Genomic DNA, 18,003 nt, shown 5'->3' with positions numbered 1-18,003 from the left:
GGAGAAAAAAAATTGGCACTGAAATAAACAGAAACACACACACAACCTTTTTTTTTGTTTGGCAATTACTTACACAATATTTACTGACTATCTGCACAAAACAAACTTCTACTCAACTAGATTTTGGCACCAAGTGCATTAAAAATAATTTATTCCAGACATAGAGGACCAACATTTTCCTTCTTTTCTGCTCACTTGGTTGCTCGTGAATGGACATCACTGTCAATTTACGCTCATGGTGGAAAGTGGAAAGTTTGACAGCAAGTGGCACAGTCATCCTTTTAAGGTCAAAATAGAGGTACCTTAGCAACATGGTAGGGATATTGATATTTAGTATGATGAAAATGTGATAATTAATGATGTCATCATGGCTCAATGTGTATTTATCACACAGAGTCTGAATGAACAGTACATTTTGCGGCTGGACTGTAAACCTCCTGGATGGGATAGAGATGCTGGAAAGCGTCTGTAGACCACATGAAAAGTCGGATATTGATCACACTTTACCCCTCAGAGTTACTCACCGTTCCTGAGAAGCTGTTGATGATATACAGTGGGTGGTAGCGCTTGGGGGTGCCAAAGATCTAGCGTTTTAAGAGTCACCTTATGACTCACCATGATGGGAATCAAACCAACAACCAGGAAGAGAACTACTCGCCTCCCAAGCTTTGAAACTTTACTTTGGCCGTTTTCAAAACTTGTTATTTTTTAAAGATGCTCTTTTTGCTTCTGTCACAGCTGGAATTTCCCCTCATGGGACAAAATAAAATCCATTTTATCTCTAATGTCAGAGCCCAGGGCTGCTTTGGGTTCCTCGGCAGGTCTACAGCAGGATGAGCTCACCGTCATGATGTATGTCCATGTCCATTATCCAAATCATACAGTAGTCACACAAAGCCAGCTCTCCTCCTTCATCCTACTGAAGCTTTGCCTCTAAGACCCAAGGTGTCACCTTACAAGCCTTTCCCAGGGCTTTCTGACAATGACTTCACTCCAACTTCTTGTGCTCCTCTTTGATAGCACTGAAAATAAATCCACTAAAAACTGTCCATCTCAAGCCTTATTGTTGCACACAGCTAGTGTTTTCTTTCCTTCTTTTGCTGTAAAAATCATCTCCAATTACCCTAAAAAGCTGTTTTTTTTGTAGCATCACATCATCAAGCAGGCGATACAGAGAAGTTGTGAAAAAAAAGCCTGGTGGGCTTGAAAGAAGACCATCCAAGTTATCCGATACAGCCGAGCATCCGACAATTTTTACATCTCTGAAAACAGAAATTTGAGATCGAGCTTTTATGCTTTGCTACTGTCTGGAGTGGGTGAAACATAACAATAGGAAGGACAGAGTTGTGACTCCACCAACAATCAGCAAACAAACCTGCTGCTTGTGTCACGATGCCGGCGGTCCCTGTGATCCCACAGGAACTCATCCAGAAGGGCTGAAAACCATCCAGAAATTCAATGCATCACGACTGGATGTTCATCGTGTCATTTCCCTGGCTTTAAAGATGAGTTCAAACTGCCAGTTCAGATCAGACCATAACCTCAAAATACAAGAAAGAGCTTAATGGATAAGAAAAGTCAAGACCCAGAATCCCAGTTAGATAATAAAAGCAAACAAAACAACTTGTGAGCAAATTTACAGTGAATGCAATAAAACCAAATGTTGTCGTCTTGGGTACAAGGCTTCTATCAGGTTATGGCTTCTCCAGTACACGCACCGGGAAACGCTGCCCTCTAGTGTCCTGAATGTAGAGCTGGCAACACCGAAGAATGAGACTTTAACAAGCAACCAAACATTTGGAAACAGACTTTTACCAAAAAAAAAAGAAGAAAAGGTCCAGCAAAATCCCCATTTACAAGTTTAATGCATCATGGGATAATAATAATAATAATAATAATAATAATAATAATAATAATAATAATAATAATAATAATAATAATAATGATAATAATAAGAATAATAATAATAACAACAACAACATCAACAACAATAACAATAATAATTTTGTACAATTTGATCATTATAAAATTATTATTGATTAAATGGAAAATATTTACATAATTTTATCATGTTCATTTACAAAGTTATTTTTTTCCAGCGTTTTTATTTGTTTAAATATTAGATATAGTGTCTGCATTGTGCATAAGTGAATATTGCTTGAAAAGGATTAAAAAAAAAAAATCTGTTCATTATACATAATGTACATCAGTGAAAAAGAGATTTAGTCTGGGGAGACAAGAAGCTATCGCATCATTACAAACTCATTATACTGGAGGTTATGGAGTAACTGTGGCCCTCCGACTGAAGAGGCTATCCATGTGCACTGGGATGATAGACTTTGTACTCTGGAGAACAAGGGGGGTTTGAGAGAAAGAGTCAGACACACAGAGACAATGAGGATTGCTTTGGCTGGATTAGAAAGTGCTGTAATCCATGACCCAGCTGCTAGCTGTTAACCTTGCCTCGCAGCTCGGTCAACATGGTTTCTCTTCCAGCTCACTTTGCATAAAGCTGTATTTTATTAACTGTTATTAACACCCTGCATGTGAGCGTATGGTACATAAATGCATGATTGACAGTGAAAGAGAGAATGATCTACACAGAGTGGCCAAAGTCTGTGAGTAACATGACACATGTAGAGGGCCTGGGTAAAAGCAGGTTTAGACGCCAGGGATGAGCCCACTATATATAGAGCAGAGCAAAAGGTTGGCAGGCAGAGCAACACTCAGTCAGTCGATGCACTTCAACCTACTTACAGGCCACAAGGAACTCACTGCTGGTAAGCATGTGCTTTCAACTCCTCACTTTTTTGTAAAACTGTATTTCCTGACATAGATGTGAGGTTGAAGTAGATGAGGTGTCTGGTGAAGCACTGTTTCAAATGAAAGGCTTGTATTTTACATGTCTGCTTCTCCAACCTGACCTTAATTCTCTACCTCCATTATTCCTGCTGGTTTGAATTAGAAGTTAACAGTAAATCTGTTGACAGATTTGTAATCACTGACTGTTATAGCAGTTATAAAAGAGACTTAACGCTTACACAACCTCATCCGGTTGCATGTAGGCAACTGTGCATAGATGTCATTTGAAACCCACATTTGGCTGGTTTCCATTGTATGCTCATAATTACATATCACTGTAAGCCTTGTTTACTCACCTACAGGCCATTCTGTAAGTGTCACTCCGCATGTCTGGACTACAGCTATCTGTAAAACCCCAGAGAAGACCTGTGCAATCATGAATTAGTAACCTCTATGAGTTGGAGTTGCATCTTGTGTCTTTCTGTGTCTGATTGCAGCAGATGAGTTTCAGCATACAGCTAGCAGTTAGCTTGCTAGCTGATGGATGACAGACAGTGAATCCCAAACAGTTTTTAGTTCAGTTGATCACTGAGAAATTTGTCCTCTAAGTAGACAAGCCATTTTGATACTAGACAGGCTTCATTGTTCACCATTAACTGAGCTGAGTTTCAGTGTTGGAAGAAAGGTAATGGAGGGAGCTGGACATGTCAGCAATGAAGTGGAGAGCAGTTGCCATAGTAACACACCCCATTACTTTACCTTTACGGCATTCCTGTTTAGAAATGTCCACTTCTATGACCAGGTGGGACCCCTTTATCTTTCAGAACTGCTTTAATTCTTGATGTGATAGTTTTAACAAGATGTTAAAAACATTCCTCTGAGATGTTGCTCCATATTGACATGAAGCATCACACGGTTGCTGCACGTCCATGATGAGAATCTCCCGTTCCACCTCATCATGATGAGAATCTCCCGTTCCACCTCATCACCATGAGAATCTCCCGTTCCACCTCATCACCATGAGAATCTCCCGTTCCACCTCATCACGATGACAATCTCCCGTTCCACCTCATCATGATGAGAATCTCCCGTTCCACCTCATCACGATGAGAATCTCCCGTTCCACCTCATCATGATGAGAATCTCCCGTTCCACCTCATCACCATGAGAATCTCCCGTTCCACCTCATCACGATGACAATCTCCCGTTCCACCTCATCATGATGAGAATCTCCCGTTCCACCTCATCATGATGAGAATCTCCCGTTCCACCTCATCACCATGAGAATCTCCCGTTCTACCTCATCATGATGAGAATCTCCCATTCCACCTCATCACGATGAGAATCTCCCGTTCCACCTCATCACCATGAGAATCTCCCGTTCCACTTCATCACGATGAGAATCTCCCGTTCCACCTCATCATGATGAGAATCTCCCGTTCCACCTCATCATGATGATCTCCCATTCCACCTCATCACGATGAGAATCTCCCGTTCCACCTCATCATGATGACAATCTCCCGTTCCACCTCATCATGATGAGAATCTCCCGTTCCACCTCATCACCATGAGAATCTCCCGTTCCACCTCATCATGATGAGAATCTCCCGTTCCACCTCATCACCATGAGAATCTCCCGTTCCACCTCATCACGATGAGAATCTCCCGTTCCACCTCATCACGATGAGAATCTCCCGTTCCACCTCATCACCATGAGAATCTCCCGTTCCACCTCATCATGATGAGAATCTCCCGTTCCACCTCATCATGATGAGAATCTCCCGTTCCACCTCATCATGATGATCTCCCGTTCCACCTCATCACGATGAGAATCTCCCGTTCCACCTCATCATGATGAGAATCTCCCGTTCCACCTCATCATGATGAGAATCTCCCGTTCCACCTCATCACCATGAGAATCTCCCGTTCCACCTCATCATGATGAGAATCTCCCGTTCCACCTCATCATGATGAGAATCTCCCGTTCCACTTCATCATGATGAGAATCTCCCGTTCCACCTCATCATGATGAGAATCTCCCGTTCCACCTCATCATGATGAGAATCTCCCGTTCCACCTCATCACCATGAGAATCTCCCGTTCCACCTCATCACCATGAGAATCTCCCGTTCCACCTCATCACCATGAGAATCTCCCGTTCCACCTCATCATGATGACAATCTCCCGTTCCACCTCATCATGATGAGAATCTCCCGTTCCACCTCATCACCATGAGAATCTCCCGTTCCACCTCATCATGATGAGAATCTCCCGTTCCACCTCATCACCATGAGAATCTCCCGTTCCACCTCATCATGATGAGAATCTCCCGTTCCACCTCATCACCATGAGAATCTCCCATTCCACCTCATCACCATGAGAATCTCCCGTTCCACCTCATCATGATGAGAATCTCCCGTTCCACCTCATCACCATGAGAATCTCCCGTTCCACCTCATCATGATGAGAATCTCCCGTTCCACCTCATCATGATGAGAATCTCCCGTTCCACCTCATCACCATGAGAATCTCCCGTTCCACCTCATCACCATGAGAATCTCCCGTTCCACCTCATCACCATGGGAATCTCCTGTTCCACCTCATCACCATGAGAATCTCCCGTTCCACCTCATCACCATGAGAATCTCCCGTTCCACCTCATCACCATGAGAATCTCCCGTTCCACCTCATCACCATGAGAATCTCCCGTTCCACCTCATCACCATGAGAATCTCCCGTTCCACCTCATCACCATGAGAATCTCCCGTTCCACCTCATCACCATGAGAATCTCCCGTTCCACCTCATCATGATGAGAATCTCCCGTTCCACCTCATCACCATGAGAATCTCCCGTTCCACCTCATCACCATGAGAATCTCCCGTTCCACCTCATCACCATGAGAATCTCCCGTTCCACTTCATCATGATGAGAATCTCCCGTTCCACCTCATCGTGATGAGAATCTCCCAAAGTTGCTCTGCTGGATGTAGATCAGGTGACTGTGGAGGCCGTTGGAGGACAGTGAACTCATCATCATGGTGGAGATGATGTGAGCTTTGTGACATGGTGCATCATCCTGCTGGAAGTTTCCATCAGAAGATGCTACACTGTGCTCAGAAAGGGATGGACATGGTCAGCAGCAGGACTCAGGTAGGCTGTGGAGGTTAAACCAGGTCATGTTGGTACTAAGGGGACCAAAGTGGGACCAGAAAACCTCCCCCCACCATTCCACCAGCAGCAGCCTGAAGCGTTGATCCTGACGGCAGGATGGATCCATGTTGTCATGATGTTTCCAGCAGATTCTGATCCTACCATGTGAATGTGGAGCTGAACTGGAGACTCATCAGAGCAGCAACGTTTCTCCATCTTCTATTGTCCAGTTCTGGTGAGTCTGTGGGAATTGTAGCCTCAGTTTCCTGTTCTTACTGACAGGAGGGAACCCGGTGTGGTCTTCTGCTGCTGGAGACCATCTGCTTCCAGGCTGGACGGGTTGTGTGTTCAGACATGATGTTCTGGTTGGAACCAGTGCTTACTGGACTTCCTGTTGTCTTTCTATCATCTCCAACCAGTCTGACCAGTCTCCTCTGACCTTCGACATCAACCTGACCTTCTGGTCCAGACAAACTGCTGCTGCTGGATGTTTCTGTTCTTCAGACCTTCTCTGGAAACCCTGGAGATGTTTGTGTGTGAAAATCCCAGTACATACTCAGACCAACAACCTGCCACAGTCGCTTAAATCTCGTTTCTTCCTCGTTCTGATGCTCAGTGTGAACTTCAGCGAGTCGTCTTCATCATGTCTCCATGCAACCACGTGATTGGTTGAATAAACAGGAAGTCAACACAAATAAAGTTGATGATGAGAATATATTTTTATTTTGATCACTTTCAGTTTTTGCTGCAGCTTCATGGACACCTTTTTTTTCAAAAAGAAAAAATCCAGTCAGTCAATGAATGGAATCATGATGATATATAGATATTTTCCAAATGCTATGACTGTGTGTGTTCTGTTTCAACGTAATACACTTTGACCTGTTCAGGTATTGTAATCTGGGTTTAGTGATTCTCCTACGGACAGTTTGCATCTGTATGTTTCCATCAGAAGAGTATAACTGTCTCTCTGCATCGCTGCTTTCAGGACTTGTATGAGTACCAGTAAGCAGCAGAAGCCAGTGCTCACAGGCCAGAGGTTTAAGACGAGGAAAAGGGGTAAGTACCAGAGAAGGTTTGCAGGTATACTGGTCTTCTGCAGTGTGAGTTGTGCCAAGATGTTGTTCTTCTCTTCAACAAAGCTCCAGTGATACAAACATGTTACTACAGTTGCAGATATTATATGAATTGACAGATGATAAAAATGCATGTTCAGGATGTTGGTGGTGAGTCTACATGGAGATGGGTAGACTGAAGGAAACCAACGGGTTGCATCCAGTTTGCTGTTTGATTTCATCATTCATCCCGAGTTGTACAAGAAGACAGTGGAGACCAAAACCTCCGTCAGGACCAGAGCCAGGAAGAAAAACCTCCATCAGGACCAGAACCAGGATGGAAAACCTCCATCAGGACCAGAACCAGGAAGGAAAACCTCCATCAGGACCAGAACCAGGAAGGAAAACCTCCATCAGGACCAGAACCAGGAAGGAAAACCTCCATCAGGACCAGAACCAGGAAGGAAAACCTCCATCAGGACCAGAACCAGGAAGGAAAACCTCCATCAGGACCAGAACCAGGAAGGAAAACCTCCATCAGGACCAGAACCAGGAAGGAAAACCTCCATCAGGACCAGAAACAGGATGGAAAACCTCCATCAGGACCAGAATCAGGATGGAAAACCTCCATCAGGACCAGAATCAGGATGGAAAACCTCCATCAGGACCAGAAACAGGATGGAAAACCTCCTTCAGGACCAGAAACAGGATGGAAAACCTCCATCAGGACCAGAATCAGGATGGAAAACCTCCATCAGGACCAGAATCAGGATGGAAAACCTCCATCAGGACCAGAAAAAGGATGGAAAACCTCCTTCAGGACCAGAAACAGGATGGAACAGCTACATCACCAGCAGATGTGATTATAATACTGCATGATTTAATTAAATAATAGGTTAAACATTCTTTTATTTTACATGTTATTTTACTCAGAAGAACATAGTGCAGCTTTCTCACCCACTGTGTTCCCAGCACCAACACAATGAGGCAGAGTTTTTTTTTTTTTTTTTTTTTAATATAAAAACTGCATCCAGACATTTATCACTTGACATCACTGAACTAAACAAAGGCGTTTAATTTCAGCACTTATAAAGTCCTCCCTCCTCTTGCTGCTTCGTGTCACAGTCCAGCATTTGTGCCTTTACTCATCGCCTTTCGCTGTGGATGATGACAGTTTGTTCCACCACCAAGCCTGAGCGGGAACTGCCTTCTCTTCAGGGCTTGTGATTGGGGTCGGTGTCATGTATAGATGCCACCAGGTGACATCTATACTGGGCCGTGTTAATTCATGGAAAGCAGGCAGTCCGGATGGGCTCTGGGGCGAGGGGCAGAGGGAATGTTCTGCACAGCTGCTGGATGTCATCACATGATCATTTCAGACACTGCCTGACTTTACACTAAAAAAACAAGCAAACAAACAAAACCCAGTAATATTCTGGGGTGATTAAAAGATAATCAATACTATAATGATAAGGACAAAACTACATCCTAAAAAACATCTATATTTACAATACAGTTTATATATGTTTCCTAACACACGATCCTTTGTTCTATCGTTTTTTTTTAATGATAAATGAAAAATAGTAGGACATTATTAGCTCAATAACAATTAAAGCACCTATGAAAATGGTTAAAAACTGCAAAAATACTAAAAACAGAAAGTTGCTGGTATTAAAAATGCAGTTTTGTGGCAGATTCTAGTATTTAGATACTATTTGCAATGACTGGAAGGTTTTTAAAACGTCAACGACCACTACTTTTTAAAAAATTTATCACGGACCATCTGATAATGAGCAATAACCTTTCATAATTCTTAAAAATATCTTTGGATTATAAGAACCTGTTAATTCAGGGATATTCTAACTCCATTAAATCAAATTAAACTAATTATCAATGATTTAATTTACATTACATACATACAGCATTACAGGTTGCCCTGTAATGCTGTATGTATCATATGTGATACATACCGTGCAGAGACCTTTTACATCATGTTATGATAAAAACTTGGCTAAAAACCCTGATTCTTGTCTTGTAAGGATGTAAATTACCACTTTGATCATGTTACGATATATTGATTCAATAGACAGAGATTTGATATGTCAGAGATCACACCTGTTTCCTTCCTGAACTTTCATTTGTTTGTTCGTCATGTGATTTGTATTTATGTGATTTATAGTTAATGTCTTCAGTAAATAAATGTACTAATGTCATTCTGTCAGGATGAGTCTTTTTTTAATATCAAATTTCATGTAATTATTGACTGATTGCTCCTTTAATCTCCTGCTGCAGATGAAAAGGAGAAGTTCGAGCCAACAGTGTTCCGTGACACTATCGTGGCCGGTCTTAATGAATCTGGAGGAGACCTGGATGCTGTAGCCAAATTTCTGGATGTCACTGGCTCCCGACTGGACTACAGGCGCTATGCCGACACCCTGTTCGACATCCTCATCGCAGGGAGCATGCTCGGTGGGTGTCACCATGGTAACAGGTGGATGGATGGATGGATGGATCCATCCACCCATGACGGGCTAAAGCTAAGTCATGGGTGGATGGATGGATGGATGGATGGATGGATGGATGGACGGATGGATGGATGGATGGATGGATGGATAGACGGATGGATGAATGGTTGGATGAATGGAAGGACAGATGGACAAATAGATGGATGGATGGATGGATGGATGAATTGATGGATGGATGGATGGACGAATGGATGGATGGATGGAAGGATGGATGAATGGATGGATAGACAGATGGATGAATGGTTGGATGAATGGAAGGACAGATTGACAAATGGATGGATGGATGCATGGATGGATGCATTGATGGATGGATGGATGGATGGATGGATGAATGGATGGATAGACAGATGGATGAATGGTTGGATGAATGGAAGGACAGATTGACAAATGGATGGATGGATGCATGGATGGATGGATGGATGGATGGATGGATGATGGATGTATGGATGGATGGACAGATGGACACATTGATGGATGGATGGATGGATGGATGGGTGGATGAATGAATGGATGATGGATGAAAGATGGATGGATGTAGAAATGGATAGATGGATGGACAAATGGATGGATAGATGGATGGACGGATGGATGGATGGAAGGATGGATGAATGGACGATAGACAGATGGATGAATGGTTGGATGAATGGAAGGACAGATTGACAAATGGATGGATGGATGCATGGATGGATGCATTGATGGATGGATGGATGGATGAACGGATGGATGATGATGTATGGATGGATGGATGGATGGATGGATGGATGGATGGGTGGATGAATGGATGGATGTAGAAATGGATAGATGGATGGACGGATGGATGGGTGCATGGATGGATGGATGGATGGATGGATGAATGCATGGATGGATGGATGGATGGATGGATAAATGGATGAATAAATAAATGGACAAATGGGTTGATAGATGGATGGATGGATGGATGGGTGGATGAATGGATGAATAAATGAATGGACGAATGGGTTGATAGATGAATGGATGGGTGGATGGGTGGATGAATGGATGAATAAATGAATGGACGAATGGGTTGATAGATGAATGGATGGGTGGATGGATGGATGGCTACATCTGACCGGAGATCCTCCTCTTCCTCAGCTCCTGGAGGGACTCGTGTTGATGAAGGTGACAGGACCAAGGTAACGGCGTACTGTGTGTTCACCTCGGAGGAAAGCCATGCTGCTCTCCGTCTGCATGCTCAGGTAAACCAGCACTTCCATGTCTCTGATCCAGAACCAGTAAGAGGACAGGGTTTAACATCATACCACCAGACCGGTTTTAGCTCCACACCTCTGTCTGTCTTGTAACTGCAGGTATTTAGCAAGCTCATCAGGAGGTACAAGTATCTGGAGAAGGCCTTTGAGGAGGAAATCAAAAAGGTAAAACCTCCGTAAGAAGCTGTCGTGCTCTTTATCTTCCACACAAACCAAAGTACTTCGTTTTCAGAGAAACTGGAAGTTGCTCTCATATGGATGAATTTTAATGTCTTTAATGAAGTCTAGTTGAGTCTTTATGACTAGTTCTAAATAAAGAGAAGCAGAGCAATACACACACACATAAGTATATATGTATGTATATGTGTGTGTGTTGTATATACAGTATGTGTGTAGGTTGATGGGCACCAGTGTTAGCTTAGTTGCATCCATGCAGGACTGCTGTATGTTCGCTGCAATAATAAGTCTTGTTTCGTGCAGCTGTTGCTCTTCCTGAAGGCCTTCAGTGAGTCAGAGCAGACCAAACTGGCTATACTCACTGGCATCCTGCTGGCCAGTGGCACGCTCCCACCTCCCATCATCACCAGCCTCTTCACGGAGAGTGTGGTCAAAGAAGGTGAGAAAAATGTAACGCTAACAAAAGGCATGAGACTCTGAAACGCCTCACACAGATCTTCTCTGTGAGATGTTTCCGAGTCTAATGCTGAGACAAACACAAACCAGATTCTTCTTCTCTGTGTACCCTAAATCGCATCACAATAAATAAATTAATGAAAAAAACAATAATAAAAAAAAAAAGTTGTGTGGATTTATAGATTTTCTTTGTTTTGAAAAATAAAAGACTCCTGATTGATTATGAGCTCTTTATTTTCAGGCATTTCTGCATCATTTGCAGTGAAGATGTTCAAAGCATGGATTGCAGAGAAAGATCCAAACTCTGTAACATCATCGCTGAGGAAGGCCAACCTCGACAAGAGGCTTCTGGTGAGAAAACAGGAAAAATGTTCCTGAAACTTTGGTTTTTTTCTCCATTAATTTCAGGTCCAGCACTAAAGAGGTTATGTTTGAGCTGGTGTTGATCTGTCTGTTTGTCAACAACTATACACAAAACCTCCTGGAGGGACTCTCAGGATTGTTATTCTTCAGAACGGGTCTCTGTCTAACTTAGATTTCATTCAGATTTGGAATGATCTAGATCACCATCTGGATTCAGGAATGTTATGAAGGATTTTTAGGACTGTTTTCAGGGGATTCTACCATCCAGAACAGGAGCAACTTTTCATCACTGCAAGAGAACAAATATGGATGTAAACATGCAACAAACGCAATATAGCAAAGATACTTGATTTATGACCAATGTATGTAGTGTTTTATATTATGGATTGGATTTATACAGCCCTTTTCAAGGCACGCTTTAAGTTGAATCCATCATCCATTCCCCTCTCAGTCATATACAGTGATGCTAAGCTACATTGTAGCCACAGCTAACACTGAAGGAAATGTGGAAACCAAAGCCCGCCAGCTGAAACATTAATTTGCATTCATACACCAGCAACTCTGACACTGGAAGCAAGGAGGGTGTAATGCCTTGCCCAGGGACATGAGGAAGACCTGCTCTACCTCCTGAGCTGCTGCTGCTCCACACATGAATATAAAATGACTGTAGAACTATAACATACGGTGGAAATCACAATATGGTGGAAATGAACTGCTTTGCAGAGGTTTATGTGCTCCAAATGCTATTTTATAATAGGGTTATTAAGATCATTATGTCTACTCTGAGTTTTAGATATATAGGTTCGTCTTTTAGGACAAAGAGTATTTTTTAAAAAGGAAATGGTTTATCTTTTCCAAAAAATGTCCAGACATGGATGGCCAAATGTCTAGTTGTGTTGTTTTCTCAAAGGACAGTCCTTTGATTATGGTGTTGTGATTTTTGTACTGAAACAAGGAGAAATTTGGAGTTTTTGTTATTGATAGGTTATTATGGTGTTATTTAACCGGTCCGACCTACCGGAGATTAGATTGTTCTGCATGTTGGCCCTTCAACTAAAGGTAAACTAACACCTGGTTAGGTGGTTTGGGGATACTTGGCTGAGAAATGATTCCTCAGAGGTATAATGTTGAAAAAAGGTTGACAACCACGGATCCAGAACATAGTAAAGATGATGGCCACGTCTGTATTTATATGCAGATGATACAGTCCTTTATGCGACTGCTTTCTCTGCAGCAGATAATAAACTTCATGCTGAACCTAAGCTAATACAAAGAAGTTTAACAGGTCTGACACTGGTTGTAAATGTCGAGAAAACAAAGTTTAGGATTTTATCAAAACTTTGAGGCTAAAATTGATGAACCAAGACTTTTTACATCCGACAGTTCACTGATCAAAAGAATGTTCATAAAAGGATGGATTTATGATAAGATTTTATTTAATGTACAAGACTTTAACATCAGGAATGTTTTATTTTAGAAATAAATTATGTTTCACATTTTTTGTAAATAAAGAAATACACACTTACAAGCATGCAGCCTCCTCAATAAGGAGTTTCAACTCCTTTAATAAGTGTGTCTTGTCTTTTATATGAAATAAAAATATAATCTTATACCACAAACCATACCATATAAAAAAGGCTGAATTTCTCCCTCACCACCATAGACTGTATATAAAGAGATGGGCGGAGCCTCCGTGACGTCACCCGTAAGTTTCTGAAGAGCTGAATTGAAGCTCGGTGGGCGGTTCCTACCATCACCATCTTGGCAGCGTCATGCGTGTCGTCTCACTCGGACAATACAAATATGGGCAAAGAGGTGGAGCTGAGAGGGGGGCTGTGAGCGTCATGGTGGATGATTGACATCGAGCGAACTCCGAGCTTTCTGTAGCTAAGAGCTAACCGAACTAACCCGGAGATAACAGGAGCTAACCAGCTAATGGAGGTAAGCGGGCTAAAGCTAAGTCACGTTGTTAACTGGCTAAAAACCGCGGTTGTTCTACGTTCTTCTTACTTGAAGCGGGAGATCGGGTACCTGTCAATCAAAAGGACACGCCCCTAAATATGCCGAACTTTGAGATTAAATTACTTTAAAAAAAAAAAAAAAAATTCACTCTCCCCACAGTTGTCATGAAGGTAAACCTGACCTATTAAACCTAAAATGGATTTTTGTACCAGGCTGTAAACATGTTTATTTCTGCTGTAAACATGTTTATTTCTGCTGTGAAGTTGGTCTTTTTAACATGGGAGTCTATGGGGATTTACTCTGTTTTGCAGCCCCCAGTGGATGAAGGGGGAACTGCAGTTTTATGCACTTCTGCATAGGCTTCACTTTAAACCGCCGGAGGCTCCGTCCATCTTTCATATACGTTCTATGCTCACCACTGCATGCACTACTTGGCTGGACAACATTGGCAATTCATACACAACACTGGTATATGTTGATCATCATGCAAGGCAAACTCCCAGAATACCTCGGTATCCTCAGATGAAAAAAAAAAAATGTTGCTGGTCTGATGAGTCGCCAGTTCAGCTCCACATTCACATGGTAGGATCAGAATCTGCTGGAAACATCATGAAAACATGGATCCATCCTGCCGTCAGGATCAACGCTTCAGGCTGCTGCTGGTGGAACAGTGTGAGGGAGATTATCTCAGTCCACTTCATACCCCTTAGTACCAACTCAGAGATAATCAGCCATCAGGTGCTCATCAGTCAAGATCTTCATCACCTGAGAGAATAAAGGTTCAAATCAAACAAAGAAAGGTTAACCTAAAGCCTGTGTGTGCCACCTCCCAGGCTGGATGTGTTTGTGGTGTTCTACGCTGCCTGACCTCTGAGTCTCATCTTGTTTTCTGACTCCAGGAGTTGTTTCCTCCAAACAAGCAGAATGTGGAACATTTCTCAAAGTTCTTCACTGAAGCCGGGCTCAAGGAGCTGTCCGACTTCCTACGTGTTCAGCAGAACCTTGGAACCCGCAAAGAGCTGCAGAAAGAGCTGCAGGGCCGCCTGTCGCAACAATGTCCCATCAGAGAGGTACATGATACACGAACACAGCAGCAACTTGGACCTGCAAACCCACTTTAACCGTGTCTTTCTGTGTTCAGATAGTGATGTATGTGAAGGAGGAGATGAAGAGGAATGAGCTGCAGGAGCAGGCTGTGATTGGCTTGCTGTGGACGTGCCTGATGAACGCTGTGGAGTGGAACAAGAAGGAAGAGCTGGTCACAGAGCAGGCACTCAAACATCTCAAAGTAGGTCTTGTATACCTCTATATCATCACTTAGTCTTTCCACTTTGCTCTGGGACACCTGCAGCCTCATTTATTAGCTGTGCATACGCACAGAGGTGTACATAATGTGTGCGCAAGAACGTTCCCACATAGGAAAATACCTACGTTTACATGAACATGTCTTCCTGGGCGTATGCATCCAGCATCCACAATCTTGATTTAGCTAAAATAATAATTACTCAGATAGTTCATTTTTAGAAAACAAACAGACAAGGATGTTTATTGGTTTATAAACCAAAAAAAGAAATAAAAAAAAAAGACCGGTGAGAAGTGATCATCACTGATCTGACATTATCAAATATTTCCACTGCGAGGTCATCAGACAATCAGCTGATCTGATCAATGAAATCCGTTCTGATCAGATCCTTTCAGAGTTCTGGGATTTGGGCTCGGTGTTGTAAAATTACATTACTTACTATTATGGTGAAAATCCAGGCTGTTTTACACAACTTGATCATCACTGAGCGGCATCACACCATCTGTGTCAGATGCGTCTTTTCTCCGGAGCAGAACACATTTATTTTTCTTGGAAAATTCAAAATCGGATCAACGGAGAGTTCTGCGCTGGTGCTGGGAATTGCTGGGAATTGCTGGGAAAACTATGTGTGAATGCAAAGGACCATGAAGAGGCACGGACAGGTAATTTAAAACATAAAAGGATTTACCAACAGCTGTTTACTTACTAACCTGAGCACGACTGGCCTCCATGCGGTTGATAAATCCAAATTCTTTTTGCACAACCATTTATAAATATAATTCATGGGATAGAATTGGTTTCTGCAAAAGATTGATAAATGAGTTCCCTGAAGAGCTTCAGCTAAAAACACAGAGATCCTTATAGAAAAATCTGGAGAACTTCATGGAAAAACCTGAAGAGCTTCAGTAAAACATCTGGAGAGTTTCAGGGAAAAAACAAGGAGAGCTTTCGGGAACAAAAGGAGAACTTTTGGGAAAAACAAGGAGAACTTTAAGAGCCTAAGTTTCTAGACAGGGATCGGGTTGATGTAGACTGTCCGGATTGTTGTGTTCCTGTGTTCAAACCATTGTGAGTATGACAGAATTAGCTCTTCATTTGCTTCATTCAGCTGATCCGTCATCTCAATCAGGTCAGAACATCAAGCCGAGTCAGAACAAGAACACAGAAGGGGAGGATTAGGAACGAATGAAGAAATCTAGGAGCTCAGAAAGAGACAGAAATGTACGTCTAGACAGAAGAATCCGACTGGAAGGTCATGATGTTGTTGACGGAGTGTGTGTTGTGTCTTTCAGCTTTACGCTCCTCTGCTGGCCGTGTTCAGCACTCAGGGTCAGTCTGAACTGGCTCTGCTTCTGAAGATCCAGGAGTACTGCTACGACAACATCCACTTCATGAAGTCCTTCTCTAAAATTGTGATGCTGTTCTACAAAGGTCAGCATCCGCCACCTTTACCTGGATCTGAGCTTCACTGCTCGTTCTGCCATCTTGTCTTTGTGTTTTGGATCCATACGTGGAACTGACTGCTCTTCTCCTCCCACAGCTGATGTCCTGAGTGAAGAGGCGATCCTGAGATGGTACAAAGATGCTCACGCTGCCAAAGGAAAGAGTGTTTTCTTGGAACAGATGAAGAAGTTTGTTGAGTGGCTCCAGAATGCTGAAGAAGGTAAAAAAAAAAAAGTAATTTCCTCTTTCTCAGAAACAATGATAAATTCCAGAAAACAGATCTTTTTCTGTGCAGATAGTTCATCAGAATAATTACTTTAATTTGCTTTGGGATCACTTTTTACTTCTCCTGAATCAGCTGTATCTTAGTTTTTAAATGAGAATAAGATTACTTTTATCTGCTCTGGGATGAGTTTTTACACCTTCTAGTTCAGATTTTCTTCTCCTGGATCAGTTTTATATACTATAGGATCACTTCTTTCTGTTCAAATAAATAATTTTCTGTATCAATAAATAAGATTCCAGATGTCATCATTTTCCAGAGTTCAGATAAAATCAGAAAAAATACTGACATGACTGAGATATTATGGAAGAAATGAGACGAAATGAGACAAAAAAAGCCAAGAATATAAATCTATCTATCTGTCTATCTGTCTATCTGTCTGTCTGTCTGTCTGTCTGTCTGTCTGTCTGTCTGTCTGTCTGTCTGTCTGTCTGTCTGTCTGTCTGTCTGTCTGTCTGTCTGTCTGCACACATACGCTTCCCCCCATCTCATGTAAAAAAACTGTCTCAGGATGTTTTCAGGGATTGAATTATTTATTGCTTCATGCATAATTCCTGCAGCTTGAAATCAAACCAGATCAGTGAATTTTATTAGGAAGCATCAAGTGAGCAGGAATCTTGTTATATTTGTCTTTTTATCTTATTGTTATTTACACATAAAAGTATATTTTTGTCATGTTTTCTTTCATTTTATTCTGTTTTCATGTTTGAATGCTTTGACTTTAAGTGTTTTTCTTAGTAGCCACCAGATGGCGCGATCTTTCTTTCATTTTATTCTCATTTCAGAGTCAGAGTCAGAGGGGGAGGAAGGTTAATGGAGGAGTTTGAATGTGTAGAAGCGAAGCAGATATGGACCCATCCCTGATCTGAAGCAGCCTGACTCCATTAAATGACCATGAGCCTGGATTCTGGATCCATCCCACGCTTAGAGACGGTCCAGATCAAGTCCATCAACCTGAACACTGTCCAAGAATATTAATACAACTTCTCTGTTAGAGTTTAGATGTTTTACAAATTTTATTAAACCTTAATTTTCCACGTCACTTGGCAACATCCTCATCTTTTAATACCGACACATGTCTTACAAGTGAATGTGTAAGGTCCAGTTTTATTTTTCATACGTTAAATTTAGGCATGAATTTATTGAATTTATGAATTTAAGCAGATATAAAACAGTTTTTTTCTGTTTGGATCCACTGGATCAGAGTCTCGTCACACAAATACTGATGAATAGAATAACTGATAAATATTATTAACCGGA

General features: G+C 42.0%; 1 protein-coding gene across 1 annotated transcript; it reads left to right on the top strand.

Moving 5' to 3' along the window:
- The first annotated feature begins 2,697 nt into the window (after positions 1–2,697).
- Positions 2,698–17,785, top strand: bzw2 (basic leucine zipper and W2 domains 2). The gene is made up of 12 exons (XM_079258529.1): positions 2,698–2,780; positions 6,939–7,009; positions 9,298–9,474; positions 10,641–10,744; positions 10,856–10,921; positions 11,237–11,372; positions 11,631–11,740; positions 14,614–14,784; positions 14,856–15,002; positions 16,310–16,448; positions 16,558–16,680; positions 17,529–17,785. The coding sequence occupies exons 2-12, from the start codon at positions 6,946–6,948 to the stop codon at positions 17,555–17,557; spliced, it is 1,266 nt and encodes a 421-aa protein (XP_079114655.1). The 5' UTR covers positions 2,698–2,780; positions 6,939–6,945; the 3' UTR covers positions 17,558–17,785.
- The last annotated feature ends 218 nt before the right edge of the window (positions 17,786–18,003 follow it).

The sequence above is a fragment of the Telmatherina bonti genome, assembly GCF_933228915.1.
Source record: "Telmatherina bonti genome assembly, chromosome: 19".
Classification (NCBI taxonomy): Eukaryota; Metazoa; Chordata; class Actinopteri; order Atheriniformes; family Telmatherinidae; genus Telmatherina; species Telmatherina bonti.
The sequence above is the reverse complement of the archived record's forward strand: the minus strand, read 5'-3'. Positions and strand labels throughout refer to the sequence as shown.

Excerpts from the sequence above, each read along its gene's own strand:
- bzw2 (XM_079258529.1), top strand. The coding sequence starts at position 6,946 with ATGAGTACCAGTAAGCAGCAGAAGCCAGTGCTCACAGGCCAGAGGTTT. Across the intron at positions 16,449-16,557 it reads TGTGATGCTGTTCTACAAAG|CTGATGTCCTGAGTGAAGAG; the intron begins GTCAGCATCCGC and ends CTCCTCCCACAG. Across the intron at positions 16,681-17,528 it reads GCTCCAGAATGCTGAAGAAG|AGTCAGAGTCAGAGGGGGAG; the intron begins GTAAAAAAAAAA and ends TTCTCATTTCAG.